Here is an 11,564-nt window from a genome sequence, read left to right on the forward strand (position 1 = left end):
CGATGTTAATGGACTCTGGCTGAACAAGTTTGTAGAGGATTGCAAAGTAGGAGGAGTCATAGAATCCCCTGATTGCTACATAATAGACAAACACAGACAAATGGCTGGTGCCAAAACCATAGCTTAAAACTATCCACCAAGACCATGCATAGCAGTATCCTTTGGGAAGTCAACCACCCTAGGAAATCACCTCATCGATAACACACCCCTAAGAGAAGAACCAGCAGTCAGGGATCTGGTTATATATGTAGATAGGGGTACATGTTGCTTTATGGAAAAAGCAACAGCCATCCATCCGTCCATCCACAATCCCTTTTTTCCAATTTTGCACACGGGCTTGGGATGTCACTTCAACAGTGATGATCATCTAGAGCTAAGGTTTACACCACTGGATGGCTAGCCCTGCCACAGTAGTTCTTCCACACCACACTTGCACACACACTCACACCTATAGCTAATTTAGAGTGTCTAATCCACCTATTGCATGTCCTTGGAATGTGGGAGGAAACCAGGGCACACTGAGGACACCTATGCAAACACAGGGAGAGCATGTAGACACCACACAGAAGACATCAGCTGAGAATCAAATCAGGGAGCCTCTTGCTGTGAGGTGACAATACTATCAATGGTGCCACTGTGCTATCCTAGCCATATCGAACATCAGCTTATCCAGCACAACTGCACAAAATGCATATTATAGAAAACAAGAAACTCAACTCTAACTCATTTTTTTGCAGGTAGGGCAAGCCCCACTGTACCCCTTCCAACCCCTGCTGAATATGAATATATACAAACTCTATGGTCATACTACTGTGGGGAAAGAGCAAATTCTCTTATCCGTTCTGTACCACAATCTTGCAAAAGTACATAACTGGCGTGCTCAACAAGCTGATTTTCAGTCAGCTGTGCCAGCTTCTTTTTGCATTGATAAGTTGCCATTCAACAACTTGTCTGTGAACAATAGATAGAAACCTAGCTTTCATCCAACATGTGTCTAAAGTAGTAAGGACATCATTCATTGTTGCTCAATTTATAAGCATGAGCATGGCATCTGGGTCCAAAGAAGTTATTGTTAAACTGTATTCAGCCCTCATCAGGCCCTACACTGAGTACAGTGTTCCCTTTGGTGTGCTCCTGACCAAGACATGCAGCAATTGGAACATCCACAAAAGGTTCTTCACAAAAAGAGTACAGGGTGTAAACAGTGTCCTATGCAAATTTCCTTGTCTCTGTACTTTGTTCCCTACAAACTGATGAAAGCCATCGTAAGCCTGGCATACAAGACATCCTTGAATCCAACTCTGATGGACCTTTTGCATGTTTGCTAAATGAATAGCATCAGAATTACTTGATATGGTAATTTAAATGTTGTGATGTAAACAGAATGTAAACAGAAAGTGTTGGAGAAACAAGCATGTGTCTCACAGAACTACACTTTTCTATAATGGGTTTCCCATCCATGTGAAGCAGAGTTCTTCCCTAACCCTATTCGACATAAACCAGGAGCAGTAGATGGGAAATCGGAAATAAACCTGTGTCTACCTCTTGTGTCTCTAATGGGCAGACTCAATCTGTAAATCTTGCCTTAGTTTGCATATACGCCTAAAAATAAACTGTAATGCACATCAGCTTGTGGGATACATTTCAGATGCTTGGCTAGACTTATAAAGGCCCCATTGGTTGTCACCCTAGTGTACACCTTTGAACCTATGAGTGCTCTCATATATTACTTAAGGAACTGTCAGTTGGTGAAGATAATGAAGCAAGCAGTCCTGCTGTCCATCCATGAAAGAAAGTAAATAATGGCCCAGAAAATTACAGGTTACTAAGTCTGAACTTTATAGAGGGACTGATGACAGAGGCATTCTGAAGTCAAGGCTGACAAGACTTGGTGGAACAGAATGGGCAGCTTCATGATTACAGCAGGGACTCCCAACTAGAAGAAGTTGCCAGACTAAAAACTCACTTATATGTCTGTTTACAGGAAAGTTGGTCTGAAAATCATCAAAGCTTTTGACTAGCTCCATATTACAAGCTCCTTATTTAGAAGCTGCTAGAAAACTTTGCATATGGATAATATGGATAAGGAAGTAATAGAGAGAAAAGAGCTGTTGGCAGAAAGGTGATAAAGGAAGCCACAGAAGGATCAATACAAGCCCTGCCATCTTGAATTTACTCATATCTGACCTCAAAAATGTCATGGAAAACTAAATCTGTCCCTTTGTCAGTGACACAAATTTAGATTAGTTAGTTAGGCATTATCTAACTGTTGACAGCTTGGCTTCCTTATTCCAGCTGCATGATGGGGCACCTGTGCGACAGTAACACTGCAGTGCTATATGCATTTGTGATAGCCTCAGAAATCCTTGAAAAGTACAACAATTTGTGTGTTACTCATATAGAAACATGAGCCATCAGAGTCAGTTTGAGAAGTCTGCAAGGGGAACATAAGTATTATGTATGGCCAGTGTCTCATCAAGGACCTTTCTGAGCCCCTTGTATGACTGCTACTGGAATGCTGTGTACATTTTGTAAGGCCTTCCATGATGGCTGATGTCACACGATAAAAAAGGTACAAAGAAATATATCCGATATGTTGAGGTAGACCATGAAGAAAAGTTTTGTGATCTTGATTTCATTTTCTAGAAAAGAGGAACATGTTTCTTTGGGAATGCAAGTCATTAAAGGAAATATGTGATGAGATTAGGCTGGAGAAAAAGGACTCTTAGGATAGGAGAGGACATGATCTCATATTAAGAGAAATCAAATCAGTATAGATATTAACCGCTTCATTTAGAGGTTTAGACCAGTTCATATGCTGGTTTTAAATGTTATCATGATAGGAAGCAAGGGATATGACAGTAAGAAAATTAAAAGATGACAAAAAAAAAATATTTGAGGCACCTGGACTGAGAAAAGAGTAAGGGGACAGCACCTGTTCTTGGCTAGTTGTAGCACTTAAGCAGTTTGGATAAACTTATTTAAACCTTTGGATGGCAATGTCATGTTATGCTACCTTTTATTTTTCAAGACAGAACATTCAGTCTTAGTCAAAGAACATAGAAATAACACAAAACAAACTTCATTGCTGATATGTGTCTATGGTAATACAGCATAAAGAAGTTAAATAGTATATATGAATGAAATTCACAATTTGATTTTATTGAATGAAATGACAAAATATACCATTATAACTGTAACCGCATAAAATATTTATTGCTACGTATATGTTCTCTGTAGCATTCCTTGTTATTAACCTGAGAGAGATGGATGTTGACACCTGGATTGGATTAAATGATATCGTTACATATCAGTTTCTCTGGACAGATGGAGAGCCAGTACATTACACAAACTGGTACAAAGGTTATCCGATCGGATACGCAAACATTGGATACCATTTCAGTTCCGTAAGTAATTAACATGAAGAGAAATCAGAATTAGTTGATGGCATAATGCATTAGAGATGGATGTTGAAACAAATGAAGATTCATTTTGGTTTTATGATTAACTAATCAGGAGATACTGTGTTCACTGATTTACAAAAACTAGGATTTAGTGTAATATGTGGAGTATTAAAACTATTTTAAAAATTTACATAAAATACAAAGACAACTATAAAAACTGGTAGAGAAGTTCCTTGACTAGTAATGCTCCTTATGTATACTTAGCATTAATGTGTTCAAAGGTAAAATGTCTTTTGAGTAATGTTTCTGGAGAGTCCATGAAGTACTGCAAAGCTATTATTATGTTGTTTTAATGTAAGGATGAACTCTCAATAATGGTAGCATACAAAAGTCTAGAAAAAAATCTAATCATTTGACTTTCAAAGGAAAAAAGAGTGTCTGATTTCACAGGTCAGGTTTAATTTTCTGAGGCACTTCCCAAGTAATTAGCACTAAATATTAACTTTGGAAAAGGAGAACAATTTTAATTAAAATAGCACATTTTTACATAAATATTTTAAAAAGGCATTCATTTTAGCAGGAAAGTTTAAAGCGACCATATGCCTAAACATGATGAGAAACCTGTCTTCCACATAGCAATAAATAAAAATGGAATTTGCTAACAGAAAACATTGTCCTTCTGTCCACTCCCCTTCAGGTTTACTGCTGTTAGATAAGCACCAGACTAACAAGTGGGGGAGAGTCATGTGTCAGACAGGGTCTGGAAGTGTTCGGGCCCCAGTAAACTGAACAGGGTGAAAACTCCTGGCACAGCAACCTACTTCAATCTGACAAAATACTGTTAGGCAGACGTAGATGTAGCATGTGAGGCAAGTCCTGGAAGTAGGGGAAACTTAATGGTATGATATTTAGAACCATTCTGCTTTATGAGATTCAAAATTAATTTACTCTTTCTTAGGAATGTTTTAGTTTACTTGATTTAAGAATATATTATTTTATTTTGATTTTCTTATGGAATAAGGACTCACAGCTGTGGAACTGGAGTGGAGTGGCTTGACTTGCTGAAATGAAGCATTGTAGAGTTTTTATTCCAGTGCCAAGTTTATTTAAGTATGTGTTTAATATACTGGTTTTAAGTTTAAAATGTGCTGATGTTTAGGCTTCAGTCCTGGTTAATTCATAGGGGGTAATTCAATAAACCCAACACAGAGTGATTCTCCATGTAGGAACAGTGTTGCAGCCTGAACATGGAATATGGCTGCCGAGTGATCCAGGAAACAGGGCTAGGGGCGTGCATGAGTGTGTGGACACCATGCGAACACAGAGGTGTCTGCGGAATGCAAATCACCTCATCTGCAGGTGAAAACCACGTAAATGAGGTGATTTTCTGATTCAGCAAGCAGAAAGGCATCTGTGTAGGTGCCGTGTCTGCAGGAAAAATGTACGTGGTTACAAACCGTGTACCAGACTATACAATTTAAACAGGAGCTGTAACAGCCCAAATAAAAGGTTGCATATGTCACAGTAGCCATGCAAATTGCCAAGTCTATGGCCATTAATACTAAAAAGTAATGCAATATATGAAAAATGTATCTTTTTTTTAATACATATGCTACGTTTAAGCTGCGCACAGTGGTACTCAAATATGCTGTTTAAAAATAAATAAAATTTGTAAAATGTGAAATATAAAGGTATATAAAGTTATTGCATTATAGTGGCCAGCATGCAGAGTCATACAGTGGCAGGTTATAGTGGCAGCTAAGGAGATAGGTCCTGGTGTAGTCCTGTATCTAGGGTACATGCAATTAGGTGTATGTAAATGAACTAGGGTTATTGAATTGCAAAAAAGGGCCACCGTGTACATAGGTACTAACCACGGTAGGGCTAGAACTGTGTTGGTGTAGGTAGACCAGATTAGCTAACATTAAAGGGGGTGTGTCATGGCATGTTTAAGTGGATCAGAGCTTAGTGGCTTCTGTCTACGCTCAGCTAAGCAGAGCTAAGCAGGGATGTGTGTCTGAGCTTGTTAAGATACACTTAGCCCCGTGGTGCATGTTTTAGCTAAAGAAAAACTAAGCATGCCCGTGTACAGGAGAGGGTCTAAACTGCTTAGCAATGTTTACACTAGCTCCGCAGGTTTGCACGGAGCACCATGGGGCTTAAAAGTAGAAGAAATTAAAAAATAAATAAATAAACGAAAGGAAATAGGCTGGGAAAACCAATCAAGTATAAATGACTGAAAAGCCCTGTTCCACTGACACCGGCCCATTCAAACCCCTCAATAATATAGCTGGCCAGTGGAATGTATCATAGTCAACCAATCATGCAGGCAGCATCTGAAGCACACCAGTATAAAGTATGCACACACCCTTCAATCTGAGTTTTCCCACATACTTTGCACAATTGAAATACACACTTGGGAATTTTAACTGACAAAATGATAGGGGCTGCTGTTGCTTTGCTACATCTGTATGTGCTACAGGCTGAGGTCAGTGAAGATGATGATGCTGACAATAGGCCTAGACTGAGGAGGAGAAGAGTGTTCAGGCCAAGGGTAATCTTTCAAGGGCTACATGAGATGGAGACAGTAGAGCACTACAGGGTGGACAGTGACATACTACGGGAAATAACTGAGCTCTGCCGCCCTCACCTCAGACGCAGAGAAAACAGAGGGGAACCCATCCTAGTGGAAACAAAGGTATGTGTAGCCTTAAGAATACTAATTATAGGTACTTTCCAAAGACCTACTGAGGACATCATGGGGGGGGGGGTCTTACAGGCACCCACATCCTAGGTACTCCACCACTTCTTTGATGTCATGCTAACACATGCCAGTCAGCACATTTATTTCCCCAACTCTCCTGAGGAGAGGACCAGCAATATGCACCTCTTCCACCATGTAGCACACTACCCAGAGGAACTGGGTGCCATAGACTACACTCATGTGCACATCAAAGCACCACCAGGTGAGGAGGGTAGAGTCTACGTCAGCCGCAAGGGGTATCACTCAATCAACTGCCAGGTAGTGTGCCTAGAGTATTATCATCAATGTGTGTGCTGGCAGCCCTGGCAGTTATCACAACTCCCACATCTGGCATGCATCACAGCTCTACCAGGCATTTGCCAGGTGGGACATCCCATATGACCATCTAGTGGGGGATGCTGGTTATGCACTGGAATCATGGATGATGACACCCATCAGAAATGCACAAACACCTATTGAAGAATGCCATAATGAGGCACACACACAAACTAGGAATATTGTAGAGAATGTGTTTGGGCTGCTCAAGTCTAAGTTCTGCTACCTTGACATATCTGGTGGAGCCCTGCAGTACTCTCCAGCCACATGTGCACACATGTTCATAGTACCTGCCATGCTACACAATACGATCCTGCAGAAACAGCTGCAGTAGGAACATCAAAGTGAAAGAACACACAGCCCCCCACCATTGCCAAGGTCACCACAGGCACAGGGGGGACTCGGAGGCAGAACCCCCTGAGCCTGTCCCCGTAGGCAGATGTAGGTGTGCCCAGTACACCCTGGCCTTGGCAAAGAGGCAATGCATAGCACATACACTGACAACCTAGGGACCCAGGAGCTGACACCTCACTCTGACTCACATACACACAGTAAAATGGATGCCAGCCACATCACACTACCTATACTTTACCATGTATAGGCTGTGCACTGCATGCATCTGACAGAGTCAGCCCTGAAGCACTGTCCTCTCAACTGCTGCAGGCATAAGTTAAGTCACTCTTTTTAACAACAAAGGAATGGGGTAGTAGACTGTGGTAGCATATGTATGGTATTGCTGCATGCAATGGAGTGGGCTACCAGGATAGCATCAGACAACTGACAGCTATGTGTTACAACAGGAACTGTCTGCCAAATTCTGGCTGCCCCGGAATATGAAGTAGGCTCCAAGCCACCAAAACCCACTGCATTATGTGAGGGACTTACAAACAATGCAATCACAGGACAGATGCATGGAAATCAATGTTGGAGTACCATACATAGCTCTCAACCTCTTAGAGCAAGAAATCTGTACAAAGCCATAAAGAAATGAAAGCCAAAGGACAAAAACGGGGAGAATTGTTAAGTACTCCTCTTAGAAATGTAGAAAGTTTATAGATTAATAGGTTTTGCAGTAGCATGAATTCACTGAAGGGTTAGAAGTCTGAAACTCAAATGTCTATCATTACTTTCTAATTTCAGTCTTTAATGATTTGCCAGTAATTTTCCAGACAACCACAATGTCATGAGAAATGGACCCAAAATGTGAGGCAAACATCTGGACAATCTGTGAAAATCTGTACAGGTGAGACGTATGGTTCCTTACCCCCCACACACCTGTCGTCCCATAGAACTGCAGTAACAAATATGTTTGTAAGGTAATAGCAGCAGGCAGACATTCCCAGGGCTGCCCCAATCAACTTGCTAACATGTTCCATTTACACAATATGCAGAGGTCAATGTGCTATGCATGTGTGTAGTTAATAGTGTCAGGAAGTAGATACTACTGACTGCTGGCTGTTGTGGCTCACTGGGCTAAGTGCATTACTGTGGGTGACAGGGTCCATGGTTTGAGACTGGCTGTGCCTACTGTTTTGCATGCCAGCTACACCTACAGTAGGTGTTCCACAGCTGTCCAGATGTCAATATGTATTACTGCAGGAAAGCTGGACAATGGAGGGACAGGGGGCCACAGATATGGGCAGTACACAGCACTGAGTAACCTAGATGGTACATACTAGAACAGCAGGTTGTGACAAGTTAATCTAGTGCCAGGATACAAAGGCTGCCAAATAACTGTGTCAGTACTCACAACAAATCAGTGGGCACCATCCATACCCCAAAAATGTCAGGGTTTCTCAGAATGTCCACACGTATGCCTCATATATCTGTTCTGTTTGTCATAACATTGCATTTGTCTGGAAAACTATTGGCAAAACAATACAGGTTAATGTGAAAACATCAATAACAGACTGTTGAGATGCATACTTCTTACCCATTAGAAAATGCAAGCTAATACAAAACCAGTCTACCAATTGTCTATGTTTGGAAGAGCAATATTAAGATGCTGTCCCCATGTCTGGGCCTGTGTCCGACTGTGATATATGCCCCTGTCCAGATGTCTGCCTGTAAGAGTTTGAGAGGTGTGTTCAACATGTAGCCTTAGAAGAACAGTGCAACACAAACTGTCTGAGGATCAGAGCAGATGTATGAGCACAAATGCTGGTCAACCTGCTAAACAGGCACAGTCAGAAGTGTGCAGTCTGTACCCTGTGTGTGATGTTATGACTTCTAAACCAGTCATACCACAACTACAACTACGTAAAAGCAGCAACTGTGGACAAAGCCTGCAGCTGCAGCAGAACAGGACAAGGGGCCACATAAAAGGAAAGGAGGAATCACTGGCCACCCAAACATAGAATGTGCAGACTAAAACACTTTGTGCAGTAGCAAGGGTTCCCTGCAGTGTATGGATGAGTAGACAAATATCTGTCAGAGGTTCCACACATTAATCTCTACTGATCTGCCACTGACGTACCAGGACATCACAGTGCTGTGGAAAATGTACCTCACATATTATGCAAAACTCTGCTAAGTCCAATGCACTCTGTACCCACCCTAGATATGACTCAGTTAATAAGGATAGCACACAGCCTGGAAATCCCTCTGCCAGTATATCAGTGAAGTGCTGGACTGTTTACAGAGGTTCATCAGCTAATCAGTTGTAGCACACAGAATCCTGGACCGGGGTACAGGTAGGTCTACTGGAGTCCTACTCTTACAATTGATGCTTGCTCATACTGGGCATCCTCCTATACTTAGCTACTTTCAACCCATGCCTGAACCCACATCTGACTACAGAACTGAGATGTGCATGTATCCCTTCTGCATACAGACAGCTATGTACACCTTAATTGTCTATCCCCAATCCCATGAGACATGTGTACCCCATCAATCTGTATGTGGTATATATAAGATTTCTCTGGATCTGTTGCGTGCAATATACATACAGATATATAGGTAACTTATAGAAATATATCATTTACAGAGAGGCAGAGACAGGGGAGAGAGAGAGAGAGACACAGAGAGAGAGAGAGAGACAGAGACAGAGAGAGAGAGAGAGAAAGAGAGAGACCCTGAAACATATAGACTGATGTACTGCAGCAGCCACAAGTATACCAATTTTAACCAGTCATCATCATCATCATTCCCCTTTTTCCCATTTTTCTACATGGGGTCAGGGTATTGTGTTAACTGTTGACAACTCTCTCCATTCAGTGCCACACTTATGCCTTCTTTAACACTCATGCCTGACTGTCGCAGATCTTCCTTCACAGTCCATCCACCTCTTTGCTGGATGTCCTCACTTTCTCTTCTTCCTATCTGTCCCAAATCTTCCTCACCAGACTGTCTTCTGCTTTTCTACATGTGTCCAAACCACCATAATCTGTTCTCTTTGATAATTTCTGCAATTGGAGCTACTTTAGCTTCTGCTCTTATGTCCTCATTTCTTCCTCTGTCCCACAGTGTTCATCCTACCACCTTTCTCAGGCACTTCATTTCCATCACCTCTAGCTTCTTCAACTGTTCTGCCTTTACTGCCCAGGTTTCTGTGTCATACAGTAGTACTGGTCACACCACTGTCTTGGATCTCTTCATTCACACTACCCTTCTCCTCAACCACCCCTCCTAGATACTTGAAGCTGTTTACCTGTTCCACTATCTTCCCTTCTATCTTTATTCTTGGCTTCTTCTGATCTCCCCAATTTGCTGCTATCACCACCATCTTATCTGTGCTTAGTTTCATCCCATGTGCCTTCAGATTTGCATTCCATTCTCCTATCCTTTGCTGAAGTTCAAGCTCAGAGTCTGCCTGTACTGCAACATCATCTGCATACAGCAGCTTTGTTGATCTTTCCCATACAACCTGTGTGGTAATGTATGTAGTCCATCACCAGTATGAACAGCAGTGGGCTCAGAGCTGAACCATGGTGTACACTCACTCCCACTGGGAACCCCTCTGTAAGCCAAAACATTGTTCATACTTGAGTCATTGGGTCCTTGTACATAGCCTGCACTAATTCTACCAATGTTTCTGGGACTTCAAACCACCACAGTACTGCCCAGATCAGCTTTCTTGGGAACCTTGTCATATGCTTTCTCTAAGTCTAGGAATGCCCAGTTGGACTCTCTCTCTTCATCTCTAGCTTCTTCTCAAGTACCTGTTTCAGTGCAAATATAATTTCAATGGTGCTGCATCCTGATCTGAATCCGAACTGCTCATTTCCCATCTTACATTCTACTACACTGCATATCTGTTTATCAATCACCATCTCCAGAACTTTCATGCAATGTGGTAGGAGTTGGATGCCTTTGTACTACCCACAGTTGTGGATGTCCCTTTTGTTCTTGTACACTGGCACGAGTATGCTTATTCTCCATTCATCTGGGATATGCCTTTCTCTCCACACTGCTAATAGTACCCTCAGGAGCCATTTCTTTCTTATGTCACCCAGCACCTTTATTATATCTGCTGTGACCTCATCTGAGCTTGCTGCTTTCCCTGACTTCATCTTCCTTAGTGCTGTTCTTACTTCTTCTGTGGTGGGCTCCTTTTCTTCTCTCATCATAGGCTGTTTCTGGGGCAGTACAGCTTCTGTGGGGTTTTCATCATTTAGAAGCTGCTAGAAATACTCCTTATATCTGCCTTTGATGTCCTGTGGTCTGCTGAGCAGGTTGTTGCTGGCATCCAGTTTCTGTAGGGTTTTCTTCATTCAGAAGCTTCTGGAAATACTCCTTCCATCTGCCTTTAATGTCCTGTGGACTGTTGAGCTGGTTGTTGCTGACATCACTTATGAAGGGTGTCTGACTATCTTCTTTATCTTTCTGTCTTTGTATTGCAACCTGATATAGTTTCTTTGTGCCCCTTACTGAGTCACTTTCCAGAAGTTGGTAGAGTGCCTCCAATGCCCTATTCTTTACTATTTCAACTTCTTTCTTAGCCAACCAGTAGTCATTCCTAGCCTGGTCAGTCTTTTCTATCTCCCACTTTTTTTCTTGCACTCCTCCTTTCTTTTGATGACTTCCTGGACTTCTGCATTCCATTACCAGCTTTCCTTATATACAGTACCTTATTTCCATAC

The 11,564-nt window shown here is 41.9% G+C and overlaps 1 protein-coding gene across 1 annotated transcript in view; it reads left to right on the forward strand.

Moving 5' to 3' along the window:
- The window catches only part of LOC122796778 (macrophage mannose receptor 1-like), a 2,090,270-nt gene that overhangs the window by 1,436,981 nt on the left and 641,725 nt on the right, over positions 1-11,564 (forward strand). Inside the window, exon 22 of the mRNA XM_044065506.1 lies at positions 3,241-3,407. Coding sequence (XP_043921441.1) covers positions 3,241-3,407 — 167 coding nt within the window. The remainder of the gene's footprint in view (positions 1-3,240; positions 3,408-11,564) is intronic.

The sequence above is a fragment of the Protopterus annectens genome, chromosome 3.part0, assembly GCF_019279795.1.
Source record: "Protopterus annectens isolate FY-2018-M chromosome 3.part0, PAN1.0, whole genome shotgun sequence".
Classification (NCBI taxonomy): domain Eukaryota; kingdom Metazoa; phylum Chordata; order Ceratodontiformes; family Protopteridae; genus Protopterus; species Protopterus annectens.